Here is a 20,213-nt window from a genome sequence, read left to right on the forward strand (position 1 = left end):
TATATTGTAGTTCAAACATCAGAACAGAAAACCATTAAAATAGTACAAATATATTCACCAGCCAGCAGCAGCGAAGATGAAGTTGAAGAATTTAGTGACACAGTATCCAGTACAATGCAGCAGGATCCTATAATTTATAAACAGAGAAAACTAGGGATCCATCAGGCTGGTGTATAATCAGTATCTAGGAAAGGGAGACTGTTGGTTTCCTTTTCCAAGTAAACTGGATCCTGGGGTGTTGATTGTGTAAGAGTGTTGAGAAATTGTGGAGTGTATCCAGGCCATGTGGCCAAATGGCAAACACATCATCCACATAGGGTAGCCAAACAGTTGGTCTGTGTGGGGCAGATTTTATAATGCTTTTTTTTCAAAGGTCTCCATAAAGTAGTTGGCCAGGGGTGGATAGAGAGTGGAGAACTCATGTCTGTCTCCTCTATCTGTTTGTAGAATTTTCCTTGCCAAATGAAATAACCTGAGTTCATAGTGAATTGAAATAGAGCTGAGATATCGGGAGGAAAGTTGGCTTGGATGGGGTCTAAGGTGTCTTTGAGTGGGACATTAAGGAGGAGACATCAAAACTGACTATTATATCAGTGTATTGGAGTGAGAGGTTTTCTATACTGGCTTTAAAGTGGGCTGAGTTTTTTATGTGTGAAGGTGTTTTGCCAGTATATTGTGTGAACACTTTGGCTAAATGTGTGGCTAATTTGTATGTGGGAGAAACAATGCCATCCACAATAAGACGTAATGGTACATTTTGCTCATGGAATTTTTGTAGTCCATATATCTGGGGTGGGGGGGGGGATCTAGAGTTAAAAGGTTTTAGTCTGTTAGTCACTTGCAAAGACCAAGAGGTAACCTTCTTAAGAAGTCCTTCAGTTGCCTTTCTTTAGCCTCATAAGCTTAGTGTAAGCTGCACATATCATTGTTTTGTGATCCCTGAAGATGGCAATGTAACATATGTAACATTTCTGAAATATGGTTATTAAAGTTTTTATAATTAATAATATAGTTTACGTTGTCATTTTCTAAAAAATTAGAACCCAGTGTAGATATTTCCCGGGATGATCTTGATGGCCTCATTTTGCACTTGTCATCTGCTATACTCTTAATGAAGGACTTTAATGGTCACATTGGGGGGGGGGGAGTGCACACACATCAGAAGAAGAGTTATAGTCAGCATGTCTTACTATTGACTTATGCTATATAATGCAATATTTGCAGATCTGTGACAATGCTTTCACCAAGTAGTGAAGCCAGAGTAATTGTCAAAAATTTTATCATTCAGATTTCTTGCTTAATGAATCGAGTATCAAATCTTAGTTATTAAAATTTTGAAACTCTACTTATATTCTTAAACCTGGTATATCCACAGTTGAGGATTTACACTTTGATATGATGGTGATTTCCATATTAAATGTAAATTTCAAAATGAAAGACATGTTAAGCGGTGGGCAGGTTTTTCAGATTTTCTGTTTTAGTATGTAGAGCCTCTGAAGTTCATTTGGTAATACTAATGCTCTTTGATTGGAAAGGGTTCAAATCTCACCTAGAATGAAAAGAAGTTTTTTATAAGAGCATTGCAACTGGAGTTGAAACATGGTTTTTAGTTGTTTTGGTGTAATAACTGACCAACTAACCAAACTATTCAGGAAACAGTTACTCTAATTGGAAATAATAATTATAATCAGTATAATACATAGCATCATTCATATCATGTAATCAAAATCATCTGCTGGAGCATACCTTATGTCATCATTTTGGATAGACATAAAATGTGAATATGGAATTAACTATAAAATTGAATTCATGTGTTATATTTCTTTTAGATTACATGTATGTTAATCTCTTATTCTTACTCTTATTTTTTTCCCCTCCTTTATTTCTGATTTGGCATTGAAAGATAGTTGCTTTTCTGCTCCTGATTTGTAGGGCATAATGACTATTATGATACAATAATTAATTTTTTTTTAACTTTGAAAATTTATAAAAAAGGAAGTACATACAAAGCTTGTAAATTTGCAAGCTTAAATAAATTACTTTTTTAAGTTTATAAAAGTTTACATCATTAAGAAAACAGTTTTTTAGCGGGCAGAAAGCATGGAGAATGTATAGAGCATACTGTCGTTTTAATTGAATCTCGATTAAAGAGCCTTTTGGCTATATTTGCTTAAATAATCCTATTAAAAGTAATTATGTTAAATATATTCACCCCCCCCCATAATATTTTGAAAGTGACAAAGAGCTTCTGAAAGTAACGCCCTCTACATTATAGCTGTCTAGGTATTGAGCTGCTTAATGTGTGCTCTTCTCAAAAAAATTTATTTAATTAAGGTTTCACTGATATAACAACTGTTTTGAACTATTTGGTTGTCTTCATAGGCTGTGTAGAAACCTTATAAGAGCACAGATTGCTGTCTCAATACTACGGCATTTCCATGTCAGAAGTGACTATCGTCAATATACACTTATACGCTGATTGAGATTTCACATATTTAAGATATAACTTATTGCTCTGTCACTTTGGAACTTTATAGTTTTAATTTTAGTTGAAAAAAAAAAAGGATATTTAATATCCTTACATTTAATTTAATTATTTTCTTTAAAATTAAATGAAAACATTTAATATTACTATTTAATATTAATCATAATATTCAGTTTGACCAAGGTTTATTGTTTAACATTTGCTAATCCCATTAAGACATTGAAGTTTGTGAATGTGTTTGAATGCCTGAGGTAGCTTGAAAAATTCCCATGTATGACCTCTACCAAATTGTCTTATCCTTAGCCCATCTACAGTACTGAGATACTAATAGGTTTATAACCTTCCATGGTTGGGATTATCATTAAACATATGATCTTAAATATTGGAATTTAGAACTTATTTTGAAATTATTTTTGGCTAGCTCAATTCCTAATTTCTTCACCATCTTTACAGGTAGCAACAAATACCGAGACGAGTAAAAATGTAGGCAATGCAATCCTCTACGAAACTGTTCTCTCTATCATGGATATAAAATCTGAAAGTGGATTAAGGGTAAATTTTAATTTACAAATAGAAGGCATTCATAATTTTTCATACATGACTTCAAGATATCTGGATTTATTTATTATTATTACGTCCTCCATGGAGTTGGCAGACTCATCGTGGGAGATTCATTCAACTGATAACATATTTATCAGGCTGAATCTTAAAATCTTTAATCCTTTATAATAGTAAAATTTATTTATTTATTTATAATAGAAGTTTTTCAGTATTCAGTAATATGTGAGATATTACCTGGAATGAGAGCTGGCCTGGTTGGTCGAGCGGTTAGCATATCTGCTCTCCAGCCAAATGACTGTGGGTTCGAATTTTATGGGCATGGATGTTTGTGATTGTCTGTGAAAATACTAGTAATGATGGTGGTGGGCAGTAGATGGCATTGGTGTAGATGATGTGGTTTGCTGTAGTTGGTGGGTTGAGTGGGGAAAACGGAGAGTTATAGAGTAGGTGCCCTCTCTCTCAATGAGTCTTTGGCCTCCTTGGGGTGTCACGTAATAATAATAATAATATGTATAAAATTCCTTATGAAGAATTTTTTTGCTATCAAATTGTTTAAATTTGATTTTACTCATATAACTTATAGTGGTCTGCTAAAAATTAAAATAATTTTATATTTTCATAGGAGCTACTGCATATTACTGCAGATAGTGATAATACTCTTTGATAGAATTTAGAGCCAAGGTCTTTTCAATTTAGGATGTACAGGTGTCCCTCGCTTTATTGGATTAATTGGTTCTATGAAATAATTGCATAACACGAAATCTCGTAAAGTGAGTTGAATTTAGCATGGATGAGATAGGGATAGCGGTTTCTTCAGAAGGATAAACAATGAAAACTTGTGAGCCAAAGAAATTTTAATGAAAGAATTATTTAAACTTATAAATGAAACACACATTATTTTTTTTTGTTTTTCTTCATTTCTAGTAGAACTGCATATTCGTCTTTGGATAAGTTGGTTTTTGGAGGTTTTGCTTTGGTGAGAACACTGGCTACATCCAGTCTGACGTTGTTGGCGATATGGTTAGAAAGGTAGCGAATCCCATATTCTATTTCGATCATGATTTCCTTGGCAGGTATTCTTTTAGGAGCTCGGACGAAATTTTGAACGTGTGAAAGTGCGGTGAGTGCTTGAGGCTTCAAAACTGCGGAAGAGAGGTTGACAACCATGTTGGGTGGTGGCTGTGGTAAGGAAGTAGAATTATTTATCAAGTTCTCATAGTTTTTCAAGTGCCGACTACGTATTTTTTCGAATTCTTTTGTTGCTGATGCTCATGAGACGTCATAAAGAATCATCCAAAGATCATGGCCGAGAGTATCTGAAAGCTCTTCTTCTAGCTTCCTAAAGTCCTAATGGCACCTAGGGGGCACCATTAGGACTTTAGGAACAATATTAGTTTCTTGCCTTCTTCCTAATTTGCTTTTGGTGCCTTCGTACACATACCATATTTGTATGTTCCTGAAGATGGCAACGTGACATTGCCGAAATATTGAAGGTATTCATTAAAGTTTGCTTTAATTAATATCTGTTATATGTGTTGTTAATTTCTTAAGCTAATTACCAGTTATGTATGACCAATGTATAAGCCTTGCTACAAGAATTTTGATCATCCACGGAGATTCCATCGCATGAAAGGGCCGCCAATACCTCAATAAGAGGTTGAAGATATCGAGACAACTAAATCGTCTGACCTTCCTAAAACGCTGCCAGGATAACAAGGTAATCCCAAATTGTGTTAAATGGAAGCACCGTTTTACTTCACAGAAAGCTCTCCGTATTTATAACCGCACTAGTTTCGCCTTATTAAGAGAGCAAATCACTGCGACGCGCATTCTCCTTGCCGATGAAAACAAAACCTTATGTGCGCTAGAAGAAGAGCTTTCAGTTACCCTCGGCCATGATCTTTGGACGATTCTTTATGACGTCTCATGCGCTTCGGCAACAAAAGAATTCGAAAAAATACGTAGTCAGCACTTGAAAAAATATGAGAACTTGAAGAATTCTACTTCCTTACCACAGCCACCACCCAACATGGTTGTCAGCCTCTCTTCCGCAGTTTTAAATCTGAAGCACTCACCGCACTTTCACACGTTCACAATTTCACCCTGGCTCCTAAAAGAATACCTGCCAAGGAAATCACGATCCAAATAGAATGTGGGATTCGCAACCTTTCTAACCATATCGCCAACAACGTCAGACTGGATGTAGCTGATGTTCTCACCAAAGCAAAACGTCCATAAACCAACTTATCCAAAGACGAATATGCAGCTCTATTAGAAATGAAGAAAAACAAAAAAAAAAAATAGTAAACACCAAAGTGGATAAGGGAAACGCCACTGTGGTTCTCAACCAAAAGGACTACACAGGTAAGCTTAATGCTTCAGTATTAGTCCGTACCACCTACCTCCCTATTGAATACAATCCTACCAGCTCTCAGATTAGAACTCTACACAGACTCCTTAAGAAGGTCATTTCTTGGCCTGTGGAAGTCACTAACAAACTAAAACCTTATAACTCTAGACCCTCCCGATCATATGGACTTCCAAAAATACATGAACAAAATGTGCCATTACGTCCCATACTGGATTGCATTGATTCCCCCACATACAAATTAGCCAAACATTTATCCAAAGCGCTCGCACACTATACTGGCAACACACCATCACACATAAAAAAACTCAACCCACTTCAAAGCCAGTATAGAAAACCTCTCACTCCAACACACTGACATAATGGTCAGTTTTGATGTCTCCTCCCTATTCACTAATGTCCCACTCAAGGAAACCCTAGACCTCATCCAAGCCAAGTTTCCTCCCGATATCTCAGCCTTAATTCAATTCACAATGAACTTAGGCAATTTCGTTTGGCAAGGAAAATTCTCCAAACAGATAGAGGGGACATCCATGGATTCACCACTTTCCCCACCCTTGGCCAACTTCTTTATGGAGACCTTTGAAGAGAAAGCCTTAAACTCTGCCCCACAAAAACCCACTTCAGCTTCAGTACGTGAATGATGTGTTCGCTATTTGGCCACATGGCTCAGATACACTCCACTCCTTCCTAACACACTTAAACAACCAACACTCCAGAGTCCAGTTCACCTTAGAAAGAGAGGAAAACAACACCCTTCCCTTCCTAGGCACTCTAATCACTCGCCAGTCTGATGGCTCTTTGGTTTTCTCTGTTTATAGAAAACCCACCCATACAGGCAGATACATTCACCAGCAGTTTCCCCCCACCACCACCACACAACAATATGGGGTTATAAAAACAGTATTCAACAGGGCAAAATTAATCTGCTCAGATCACGATGCCCTAACCACTCAACTAAACCACATCCTCAACACTCTCTTAGCCAATGGCTACAACCCCCAAAAAATCAAAAAAATACTAAAACCAGTAAACCACAACACCCCCCCCCCCTCCACAATAAAGATTACACTAAATCTATCACCATCCCCCTACATCCTGGGCACCTCTGAGAAAATAACCAATATCCTCAAAAAATATGACCTGAATTCCTGTTATAGACCATATAAAAAGTTGGCATCCCTTATTTGCTCTACCAAAGACCAACCACTCTCCCCCTAGACCTTCCTGGTGTATACCAGGTCCCTTGTAAATTGTCCTATTCTGTCCAAACAGCCTGACAGTGAATATCAGAATTTCAGAACACAATGACTGCATACGGTTTCACCAGTAAATCCACTCAGGGCTTGCAGACCATGCTCTGGATCAGTGGTTCTCACTTTTTGTCTGGCGGCACACTAAAATCAATAAATAAATTTCACGGCATCCCTAGTGTTATTTGCTTTTTATAGAGAGTAAAGTGCCAATTAATTGATTTTGAAAAACTCGCATATATAACCCATAAATAAATTGATATTACAGATACTAAAGATATGAAGGAAAGCATGTTTAAAAGAAAACAGATTTTATTTAAACTAAATTGGTTTATTTTCAAACAACCTAAAAACATACAAAACAAAAGCTATTATAAAAGTTCAGATAATAAAATATGAACTTAATGTGAAATACGTGCCTGGTGTTGTTTGCATATTTCTTTGATATTAGGCCTTGTTTTCGAGAGACATATTCTCATCTCATTTTCAAGGGCCTTTAGTCTTTCTCTCTTCTTTGTTTTAATATTTACGAGTGCAGAAAAACCCAGTTCATACAAATAAGATGTAGAAAATTGCAATAAGATGTTAAGTGTTTGAATCCTATATTGGGGTACTCCTTCATAGTTGTTATCCAAAATGAATTCAGACACATTTCTGAATGAATGCTTCAATCTCAATGTACGATTGTTACTTATATCAATTAATTCTTCGGCTTCTATAAGACTTAACTCACTCATTGCTGATGTTGACTCTACAAATGGATTTCGAATCCAATCGTATAAATTGACTGAAATGTCTGGAAAATAATGGTCAATTTTTTTCTTCTAATGATGTTAAATGACTGTAAATAAGCTTTTGCAGATCAGTGTTCTTACATTTTTTGGAGGCAACTTTAAGGAACATTTCTACATTGTTGGTGCTTAATTTTATCTTCCACATTATTTTATCTTTAAAAGCTTTAATTTTATCTGTAGATGTCAAAATATTTGTCACACTGAACAGAGAAATACTAAAACAGACAGCAGGAGAACTAACCATTCATTAGTTCATTTTCCCCAGTATTTATGTGCCATCACATATCTAGTTACTACGACACGCGGTGATCTAATGAAATCCCAGGATATAATATGAGTGATACAAAAAATGATAATTTTTATATACGCTTCATCCCTTAAAATCAAAATATATACTTAAATGTATATTTTTGAGTTTCTTATTCGGTTTTAAAACAATGTGGGATTTAATATCCCCTTAATTTAAATAATCAAAATATATATATTTTTTGTTTTGATTTAGTTATTTGTGGCAATTGAATATTTTGCTTTTTTCAAATAAACGATTCAAAATTTTGCAACACCCTTGTGGCATACTTGCGGCAACCAGTTTGAGAACCACTGCTCTGGATACTTGCCACAGAATATGTTGGAAGAAAGCCACAGTAATACACCGCAGCAAGTTTAAATTTGAAAGACTATTCATAGAATCAGCGTCAGTCCTAAAAAAACGTGCCAAACCTCAACAAATTTGGATGCATGAGACTGCCCCAAATTTGGGAGACGTACATCATGAGAACATCAGCCCAACGGCCAAGAATACCTAATATAGCCCACTAGGGGGGCACCATCAGGACTTTAGGAAAAACAGTAGTTTTCTCTCTTCGACCTCATTTGCTGTATTAGCGTTTGTGTGCACGAGTCTTAGTCTTAAGTTCCCATGAAGATGGCAACGTAACTTTGCCGAAATATAGAAAGTATATATTAAAGTTTATTTTAATTTATATTCCAGTTTACGTTGTGAATTCCTTAAGTAATTTAATAATCATACAACAAATGTTATTACAGTAATACATAGTTAAAGAAGAAATATTATACATTATGTATGCATAAAAATTAAGTTTACCAGTGTGGAATTTACACTCTCTGTCCAAAAAGAAATCAAACTTTTGATAGAAAATAAAATACAGGCCAATTATAATTATTCAAGTCATTCGTTTGTCACGGTCAATTAATTCGTTAAAGTGTGTTTTGTTAAGGTTTTTGGGATACTGTTGAGGGTCATGGTTACTGCCGCTTGAACGTTTTCAGTGGTGTCGTATCGCTTTCCTTTCATCGGCAAATGATGTCAAGGGAAAAGAAAGAAAGTCACAGGGTGCTAAATCAGGTGAATACGGCGAGTGATCCAACACACAAACTTGGTTTTTGCTCAAAAACTGTCTCAATATTCGAATGATGAGATGGTGCATTATTGTGCAAAAGTGACCAGCTGTCTGCATCACGATATTCATGCTGTACACGGTGAATTCTAGCTATCAATTACTTCAAAACTTTGAGATAAAACTCGCCATTGACCATTTTGCCAGGCATAACGAATTCTTTGTGGCTAATGCCCTTGGAATCGTAGAAACAAATCAGCATTGTCTTTACTTTTGACTTCTCCAGGCGACTTTATTTTTTTCAGATGCCCCTCTTCTGGTGGTATCCACTCAGCAGTCTGGTGCTTTGTTTTGGGCTCTCAAAACACCATGTTTCATCACCAGTAACGATCGTTTTAAGGAAGTTTGAGTTCTTAAAAGTGGTTTTAATGAGGTTCTTGCAGTGTTCAATTCGATACATTTTTTGGTCGTCGGTCAACTTGTGTGGAACAAATCGCAAATTCAATTTAAGAAGGCCCAAACTCTCGGTCAAAATGTTGTGCACAGTTGATTTTGGAATCCTCAATTCATTTTCAATCAATCTCATGGACGATTTTGATTTTTCTTTGATGAAATCACGCACTTTTTGATGTTAACTGCGCCCAGTCCAGTTTTTGGACGGCTCCGCTTTTCATCATCCTCAAGCGTTTCATGACCACTTTGAAATTGCTTAAACCACTCTTAAACTTGAGTACAGGATAAGCATTCATCGCCATATGCGTTTTGAAGCATTTGATGGATTTTGGTAAAACTTTTACCAAGTTTAACACAAAAGTCAATCAAGCTCTGTTTCAAACTCATTTTCCAATCTTTCATCAAAACACACTGTCACTCTTGGCACTATAACTCTGCTTCTAATGAAACAAATGTCATAAACAGTTGGCAAAACTAATGAAGGTTGTCACTTTCGACAACAAAAAGATACATTAGGTGGCGCCACTAGTTTCTTCTATTTTCAAAAAGTTCGGTTTCTTTTTGGACAGAGGGTGTACATATTAGCAAAATTACAACAAGGTAACACAAGGCTACAGAAATACATGATTAGTCAGAAATTAACCTAATGAATAATATATACATTAGTACTTAACTCCTGCACATATACATCACAAAACATTACATATTTTGTAATATATATGTACAAAAGTTAAATGAAGCAATCAAGTATTTACATATAAACAATGTGTTTGCATAAATTAATTCTTTTTAAAAAATTCAAAACATCATGCAATCTGCCTGAGTGTATATGGTCTGGCCAGGTAGGCAAAAATTTCATTCCTCTCTTGTGCAAAGTGCTGGTACTCTACTAGTATATGATAAATAGTGAAATGTGTATTGCATTGTTCACACAGGGGAGAGTTATTAGCTCTCAGTAAATTAAGGATGTCTAAGATAACTGTGGCCTGTGCAGAGCCTAGTGAGAACAACTTCCTCTCTTCTCTTTATTCGTTGACTAGAATGCCAATGCTTGATTTCAGGTTTAATGTCATATAATTTGTTTGTTAATGCTTCCTGCCATGATGACTGCCATTGAGCAGTTAGCTTTGATTGCATAAACTGTCTGTTGTCTGTATATGGTACTGCCAAACAGCATGTGGATAAAGTTTGAGTTGATTTAGCAGCTGCATATGCGGCCTCATTTCTCTTAATTCCAATATGGCTGGGAATCCAGCAGAACTGAACATCAAAATTAAGGATTTTCATTTTGTGAAACAGGTATAACACCTCATAAAGTACTGGATGTGAATTATGCATAGGAGAGGAGATAGCCTGTAAAGAGCTCAGTGAGTCTGTATAAATTATACACTTTTGGTAGCAGTTTTCTTTTATATGAACAAGTGCAAGCTGAATGGCATGTAACTCTGCTGTATAATTACTGCAATCAGGAGGGATCTGGTTGGAGATAATGTCAGGAAACACAGCAGCACAGCCAACAGAGGTATTAGTTCTTGAACCATCAGTATAGATATGCAAGAAATCAGAGTGTGCTGCTCTATGTGCATTAAACAATTGGAGGTAGACAGATGATGGAGTATGAGATTTCTGTAGCTGACAAAGTGAGAGGTTGCAGGATGGTGTGCAAACCAGCCATGGAGGGATGCTGTTATGTTTAGTGTAGGCATTGTTGTCAACATTTAAACCAAGAGCTTGCATAGTCTCTTTAACGCATACCAAAAGTGTATAATTTATACAGACTCATTGAGCTCTTTACAGGCTATCTCCTCTCCTATGCATAATTCACATCCAGTACTTTATGAGGTATTACACCAGTGCAGAGAAAAGAGACTGGTCCATGTAGGACGATCTGGGAGAGACTTTATCTTTTAAGGAATATTGTAGATCTGATGGATATGGTTCATTTGAGCCTGTCTGGTGAGAGGCCAATAGGACAAAATATATTGTTGGTTGTTGCTACAGATCTAGAGTTCAAAAGAAATGTGGATGAATGCATCAGCAGATTAGCACGAGTGCAGGCCAAGCAATCATCATCATGAGAGACTTCAACTATGGTGATATGGATTGCAAGGAGGAAAGGGCACATGGCGAAATGGAAATTATACAGTTTCTAAGTGATAATTACCTGAAACAGCATGTTGTGGAAGGGACCACGGGTTAAAGAGTGTTGGATCTGGTAATAGCATCAGAAGATTTATCAATAACTGCAGTAGCAACTTTACCTCTAATCAGGGAAAGTGATCTTGTCCTGGGAGGTTGCTCAACATGGAATTTCAGTCAAGGAAGAGTTTATGCGGAACTACAAAGCTGGTGATTATGGCAAACTTAGGAGGCAACTTGGAGCATTACCATGGCATAAGAAACTACAAGGAATGAATGTCATTGGTGCATGGAAAGTAGTCAAGGATTGTTTGAGTGAGGCAATATCTGAGTTGCAAACCCAGGGTCAGAAGGATTAACTGAGTAGGGATTAGGTGGTTGACTAGCAATATAAAGCAGGAGCTGGAAAAAAAAAAAAGCATTGTGGAAGGAATATAAACAAGATGATCAGTATGCCCATGAGCAGTATAAAGCATAAGCAAAAAGGGTAACTAGTATGGTAAAGAAGGCTAAATCAGATTTTGAGAGAAAATTAGCTAAGCAGGTTCAAAGTAAATCCAAAAGAGTTTTTTCACTAGTAAAAAAAAAACTTGCTAGTTTTTTAGTAAGAGAAATAATGATTATGGAAAGATAACTTTACTCCATGCTGATGGTAGGAAAGTGACAGAAGCAGAAGAAATAGTTCATTTACTAAGTAATCGCTTTGCTATGGGGATATAATCCAGGTGGTGACTTTGCAGTTACTGAGGTGATAGAGACTGATGTGAGCATTGAGGTAGATGAACTGGAGGGAGGTACTCAGTATATTGAAAAACATCAGTGTGAATACAGCAGTTGGCCAGCAGATGGTATTGTCTGCTTTGTGTGCTATTTGCAATGTGCAAGTGAATTGGCAGTACCTCTAACGAAGTTGTTTAATCTACGTCTTAGCTTTGGCAAGGTTCTAAGGTAGTGGAAAGAGAGCAAGATTGTTCCATTCTACTCCAAGACAGAAGTAGCAAATTACAGACCAATTAGTATCTCTGGAGTGGTGGCTAAAATACAGATAACCCTCATGTAACGCGGATGTTAGGTTCCATAGAAATGCCATTATATAAATTGCGTTATGCGAGACTCAGATCACATAGAAAAAGTAGGTTTATGTTCTGAAATTGTTTTTTTTTTTTTAAATTATATAAACAACAATGACATATCCAACAAAACATATTTTTGTTTAATTCAGGGAATTCATGTAAGATTCATTAAAAAAACATATAAACTATGAAACAAATACATAGTATAAAATTATAAAAATTACTAATTGTATGTAAAATTCATTGCACATAATGCATAAATGTTTTAGGCAAAATAAAATAAAATGTATATTTTAATAGTCATCACAGTCTTCAAAAATAGCATTTCATAGATGTTCTTTATTTATGCATGGCCGAACATCATCATCACTTGAAATCTCTTGGACATCATTTGTATAATTCTCATTGCATACTTCTGCTGATTTAATTATCAAGAAGTCAATAATAAGATCTTGCTTACCACTATGCTGAAATTTTTTTATTAAGGTCATAATATGGAGCTAGACAAATATGCGATTGTTTCCTGAATTTTTTGGAGTGCTCCATTGAGGAATCATTACCCATAAAATAGCTTCCTAACTTTCTTGCCAAGTCCAATCCTTCTGCTAATTTCTTTAAACTGAATTCTTTAATGGATTCCTCACAATCGGAATCTTTGGCAAAACTTTCCACGTCATCTATTAGTACCAGTTCCTCCTCATTTAAATCTGTTTCCCCATCAGTTTATTCACTAATTTCGTTTTCAACCATATCGCAAAAGCTCTCCTACCAAAAATGTATGTGACTTTTATTATACGACTTAGCTTAGCACATTGGATGTATGAAATTTTGTTCTAGAACGGCTTCAGGCCATGTTTTTTTTCCAGCAAGCATTCAGTGTAGAGGGTTGTAATTAATTAATGGACAGAGGAATAATTTTCAGACAATTCAATATTGAAAACTCTTTCCACTCAAGGCAGTGTCATGTTTGGATTAGATTCCATTTTTTCCAAAATTAATTGGAATGTTTGATGAATATAATATGACTTAAATGTTGATATTATTCCTTGGTCAAGTGGGTTGAATAAGTCAAGTAGTATTAGGCAGCAAAAAAGTTATTTTAATATTCTGATGGTTTAAATTTGTTTGGGTGGCTTTGATTATCTAAAATTAGTAGAATTTTGAAGTCAATATTCTTTTTCTTTGTGTAACTTTCTAGATCAGGTACAAAACACTTGGAAAACCAATTTTCAAACATGATAGCTGTAACCCATGCCTTTTTATTTCCCCTCCAATAAACAGGTAAGGTGGACTTGTCAAGCTCTTTCATAGCACGAGGATTTGAGGATTGGTTAATAAACATTGTTTTTGTCATGTAATCACCTGATGCATTACTACAAAACAGAGTAATTTTCTATCTTTGGAAACTTTGAATCCAGGAGCTGATCTTTCATTTTTCGAAATATAGGTGCATTTTGGCATTTTTTTTCCCCATTATAACCTGGGATTCATCCGCATTGAACACCTGATCTGCACTATAATTACCTTCTTCAATGATTTTTAAAAGTTCTCTTGGGTATCTTTAAAAGTTCTTCTCGGGCAGCTTCTCTACGTCTGCTGATGCTGATTCTCCCTGGATTTTTAAGATTATGCAAAGAAAACCGCTTTGAAGTTTTTGAATCAATCCTTACTGGTACAAAATCTGTACTGAAAGCTTTCTTCTGAAGAATCATGATCATGTTCTTTGAAATGTTTATAAACTTTGAGAGCTTTTTTGTTTAATAAGATTTCCATTCAAAGGAATTTTCTTTTGAGTGCAATCTATCCAGATCATGAGAAATTTCTCCATAAGAATATCATGTACATGTAAATTCCTTGCAGCAACTCCTGGTTTTTCTCCATTTTTCAACCGGTCCAAGATTTTAATTTTTTCTTCGAGAGAAATGAATTTTCTTTGAATGAATTTAAAAAACCAATGTTGGTTTTTTACCTTTGTTGCAGCTTTAGTGGCCATTACTATAAAAAATAATTTTTTTACATACATAAAGCATTACATATTAATTATGTATGTAACTCACTGGAAAATAAAGTGCTCAGCTTGAAATTAATACACTTATTATTTTTAATGCGCTTTCCTGGGCAGAAAACGAAGACAATTCTTCAAAAATAAAGACTTTATGTGGTAAACAATTGACATACATGTGTGCTGAACAGTATTTCCCCCTATATAAATTCACTACTTATAACTACTACATGTGCAATATGGACAGACACAAATTTAACGAAGATAAAAATTTGATTTTTGTCGTGCATTGAAAAATATATGAAAAGATAAAGAGTTACTACAATTTGTAGACTGTATTGGAAAAGGTGATTAAAAGTAAAATGCAGGAATGGATGGATAGGAATATGATACTTTATAGTGGCAGCATGTCTTTGTAAAAGGTAGGTCCTTGTGGCATGGATGGTGGGGGGGGGGGAATGGCTGATAGACAGGCATTATAGAGTGGTGTATGATGGAGTGGAATCAAGCAGATGAGGGTGCCTAGTGGAGTGTCCCAGGGCTCTGGACTAGGACCACTATTCTTAAATTTGTATATTAATGATATAGCAGAAGATTTGAATGGGGATATTCAGTTTGTCGATGATGCACAACCTGGGGAGGGCAGGAGTTGATAAAGGTGATGTAGATATCTTACAAGATGATTTAAATAAATTGGGAGTGTGGACAAAGGTTGTCAATTTAATGTTGTAAAATGTAAAGTAACGCACTTTGAGATGAGAAGATTACACACTCCATATCATATTAATGGTTCTAGTTGATAGGAAATTGATGTGGCCCTTTGTAATTGTCCTTCAGCGCTGTTTTTGCCATCATGTGCATCATTCACCTGAATCATCACACCAATAAAATTTCAGTTGAATCCTATGCTTCCTTCTTGGTGTGCTAATTTCTTTGTCCGTATCAGGAATTCAATGATGATGATGCTCAACATACTTAAGCACTTTTTGAAGTATTACTTTTATAATGGTGATATATTAATAGTATTGCTATTTAACAGAAGCACTTACACAAAATTAATTTTGTTTATTTTTATTTTTTTTGAACATTTCATAAGTAGAAATGAAGAGTTTGTAATATAATATTTGTGAAATGTATGTGTTATCTGTTGATAGGTTCTGGGAGTTAATATTTTAGGAAGATTTTTATTAAATACAGATAAGAATATCAGGTAGGTAGTCACACCTTCTAATATTGGAAATTTTAAGTAAAATATGAAATAAATTTTAAAATGTAAGTTTCTAGCATTAACCCCCCACAACCAGCCAGGACGTCTATAGACATCCCTAAATCTGGATGTAATTCTGTAACACCTATTGAATAACATGGATAAGAAGTGCAATTTGGTCTCACTATTTCATCCGCCTTGGCCAGTAGGGACGTTAACATGCTCTCTACTACTACTATCTTGTCACCCATGTTTTAATACTACTTTTTGAGAAAATCTTATGAAGAAAGTTCATATTTGACGGTCCATTTTCAAAATTGGTTCTAAATGATGCCATTCTTAACTGTAGAATGCTTTACCACTGGGATATTAAGTATATTATACTTGACAAATTATTATTGTTTTAATCCTTTACCAAGCATAAGCAGAATTTATGCATGAACTATCTTCACAGCTAGTCTGCTTGTCTATAAAAAATATGACTTCTACATTGATTGAACCTTGGTATCTTCCTGTGTCTAGCTGTCACTGTTGAAACCAGTCTGGGTAGTGACCCTTGGAGATACAAAGTGATTTCACATCAAGGCAGTTGATGTGAAATCACCAGCCTCTTTATACAAGTAAATTAGTCATGAAGATACTTCATGTGCAAACTTTATTTGCATAAACTTGGATAAAAAAATATAATTATCAAAGAAAAAGCCAAAATTCATTGAGAATATAATTTCTTTATTAAAAGTAAGGATTAGTCTGATTAACTGACTAGGTTTTTTTTTTTTTTTTTTTTTTTTTTTTTTTTTTTTTTTTTGTTGAGGTGTTCATATTAGAAGCAATGGAAATTATCAAGGAGTACAGTGGATCCATAGGGTTAGCATAAATGACAGCTACACACTGAGTGGGTAACACTTGATATATGGATGAATCATATATATCTGTATGATTCAAATTGTTTATTAATAGAAAAGAAGCACAAACATCAAAACATTTCTCCCTCCTATTCCATCAAAATTCTTAGATAGTTAAAACAGAAAATTATTATTTATATTTCTTATTAAAAAAAAACAATAAATAATTATTCAAATACACCTCTTTAAATTGACACTTCAAATTATGTGTTTTGTGAAATGTAGACATAGTCAGTTAATATGGTTTAATTATGCAGAAAGTTCTTTACTAAATGGCAGTAGTATTTTTAAAAAATATTTTTTGTGATTAATTTTTTTGAATGCTAACATTTTCGAGAGCAAAATTGAATGATTAAATAATACTATTTTGAAAAATTGAAAAAGTTGGTCACTTGATTGTTTTTTGATTATGGTGAAGCAACCAATGAGGCTAGTGTATTACATTTTAAATTGCTTGTGTTTTTCTGGCCAGTTTATCAGTTTTCAGGAGGAAAATCCTGCCACCTCAACGTGAGACTGTCTAACTCACCTTCACTTGAAAAGCCCTTATAAAGTTTTGTCATGTCCTAGATGGGATTAATGAGAGAGTAAATAGTTACTGTCTCTTGTTTAAGTAAAGAAACATGAATTTTATTTTTGCTTCAGCATTTAAAAAATTGTTTTCTTTATGCACAACTCTGAATTATGGTTTATCTTACACCACATACCTCTAATCTCATTTCTTCTCTGCCTATATGAGGCTTTTCTCATTAAGATTAATATACAGTATAGTAACTCTTACTATAGCAGATAACATTGTAATAAAGTCACTTTGCTGTAACAAAGTAGTGAAAAATCCAACCGAAGTTCTATAGCATCATTGCTAAATACAGTGATATTTTAATTAACTAATCTTCAAATGAATGAACCTTTATTTAGTTACCCCTTTGAATAGGTTAGTATGTCTAATGACTTCTGGTACAGCACCCTGTAAATGTACCTTCAGTTATCTGACCAACAAATTGCTCTCCTTTGGTTGGATAACTGAGGGATTACTTTAAAATATTATTATTCTTATTAAGAGATACCTACAGAGAGTCAGGGACTCATTGAGGGAGGCCACATACTACACACACCAACTATCATACTTATTCTTTAATTCATTTACACTGCTTGCATTCACAACATCCAAAGCCAATCCATTCCAATCACGCACCACCCTCTGAGAGAAAAATCTAGCCCTCACACCCTTCTTGGCAGCCTTCATTCTCAGCTTCCAAGGATGCTCTCTCGTCCTTTCCCCACCCTCCATAATTTGAAAGATTCCATCAATTGAAATCCTGTATGACCCTTTCAGAAGCTTGTAAATCTCAATCATATCACCCTTCTTTCTCCTGTATGCTAGTGGCTGCAGTCTACAAATTCTCAATCTGTCTTCATAATCAGTATTCCACAATCCTGATATCATTTTTAACACTCTCTTTTGTACTCTCTCCAATATATCAGAATCACAATGGAAACCAGGAGACCAGACCTGTGCACAATAATCCAAGTGAGGTCTTATCAAGGCCTTGTAAAGAGGCAAAATAACATCCTTATCTATACATGTGAACGTTCGTTTCAGCATTGCAATTATCTTTTGAGTTGTATTTGCAATCTTTGCCACATGGCCCCTTGAACTTCAACTTCCTATCTATTAACGCTCCAAGATCCCTAGCCTCATAAGTTTCTTTTAGCCTGATCCCACCAATATAATACAACATTGGATATCTAATCATGCCGAAGTGAATGACTTTACATTTACTCACATTGAATTGACACCCATTTTCCCATGTCCACAATTTCAGCCTATTCAAATTCATCTACAAGTACTGCATATCAGCAGCATTCCTGATTACCCTACCTATCTATGCATCATCAGCAAATAGCTGTATGTCACTTGTCAAATCCTTCCCAATATCATTAATATACAGATTGAATAACAGTGGACCAAGCACTGATCCTTGTGGTACACCACTTGTTACCTTAAACCTTGCAGACACAGATCCCCCATATACCACTTTTTGATATCTGTCAGTCAGTCATCCTCTTATCCATGCTAATATTCTATAACCCAAACCTATTTTCTCCAATTTATGCAACAGTCTATCATGCTGTATTCTGTCAAAAGCCTTAGCAAAATCCAAAAGTATCATGGTGTATCCATTACCCTTGTCTAGTTCAATGGTAACATTGTTTAAGTATGTGAGCAAGTTGCTAAAACATGACCTTCCCTCAGTTAACCCATGTTGTTCATTGCAAAGTAGAGAACTGTCAACCCATTTCTGAATGTGAGGCTTAACCAGTTTTTCCAAAATCTTCACCAACACTCTGAGATACTAATTGATCGATAGTTGGACACATCAGTCTTTGCTCCACCCTTGTGCAATGGAATTACCATACATTCCTGTGGAATCTTCCCTGTTCTAAGACTCATATTATACAGCCTGGTCAAAGGAATGGGCAGTTCAGCTGAACATTCTTTTAGCACACGTGCTGATATTCCATCAGTTCCTAATGCTGAATTCTTATTTAGTTTGTGCAACAGCTGTAAAACCTCGGCCCTCACACACCTGCATTTCTTCATATAGTGAAGAGGTAACAGTGAGTTCAATGTTGCGTTCACCAGGTTGATAGCTTTTAACAAAATGGGCACGCATTAACTGAACAACCTCTTCTGCATCTGTAACCCTCACACCATCTGGATTTAGAAGAGTTATTCTTTCATATTCATTCTTTCTTTTACTTGCAGCATATCGATAGTATTCTTGTCTTTAGCACACAGAGCCAGTTTCTTTTCATACTCAGACTTTGCTTTCCATACAACAGATGTGACTATTCTAGCCTGTTGCTTATAACATTCATAACAGACGTCATCCTTATGCAAACGGTATTCCTTCCACATCGTCCTTTTCTTATGAATCTCTTGCTTAATAAGATTACACATCCATTTGACTCCTACTCTGTTTATTCTTCAAACTCTCGGGACTCATTCTGATATCGCATCATTTAACTATTGTTTCAATGCTTCCCATGCACTGTCGATATTCTTTCCATCCAGCAACCAATCCCATTAAAATTGAAATCAGTGTACTCCTCAGCTGGTCATAATTTCCTACTTTGTAGTTCAGAATGTAACATTCATAAACTTAGTCACTTCCCAAGTGAGTACCTCATGATCACTGTCACCAACCAGAGGCAGAACAGTCTTTAACTGAAATGCCCTCGACATTCAAATCTATAACTCTTTGCCCTCGAGTTCCTTCTTTCACATAATGCTTGAGCAAGTTGTCCTGCAACAGCTCAATAAATGCATTTTCATTCTTCTCATGTGAGATTCTACTGCTACCCAATCAATATTTGGATAATTAAAGTCTCCCATTATGATATTACTCTTTTTGTGCTCATCTTTTGTATTTGGTGATGCATTTCTTCATCACTAGCAATCGATCCAGGTCTGTAACAACACCCCACTATGTAATTGATCTTGTTAGATTCCATCTCACACCAGATGGATTCAAACTCAGTGCCACATGAAATATTGTTATTAGTACTACACTCATAGGTCTGAACTCTTAACTGAATTCAAGTCATCTG

General features: G+C 35.4%; 1 protein-coding gene across 3 annotated transcripts in view; it reads left to right on the forward strand.

The window, feature by feature from the left end:
- LOC150103156 (AP-1 complex subunit gamma-1-like) overlaps positions 1–20,213 on the forward strand; it is a 418,791-nt gene that overhangs the window by 185,746 nt on the left and 212,832 nt on the right. For all 3 annotated transcript variants that reach the window (XM_090398388.1, XM_090398390.1, XM_090398391.1), the window contains exons 9-10: positions 2,939–3,037; positions 15,641–15,696. In XM_090398388.1, the coding sequence (XP_090254514.1) occupies positions 2,939–3,037; positions 15,641–15,696 (155 nt within the window). The remainder of the gene's footprint in view (positions 1–2,938; positions 3,038–15,640; positions 15,697–20,213) is intronic.

The sequence above is a fragment of the Typopeltis vanoorti genome, chromosome 9 (genome assembly GCF_054136105.1).
Source record: "Typopeltis vanoorti isolate ZY-2024b chromosome 9, IOZ_Tvanoo_1.0, whole genome shotgun sequence".
Lineage (NCBI taxonomy): Eukaryota > Metazoa > Arthropoda > Arachnida > Uropygi > Thelyphonidae > Typopeltis > Typopeltis vanoorti.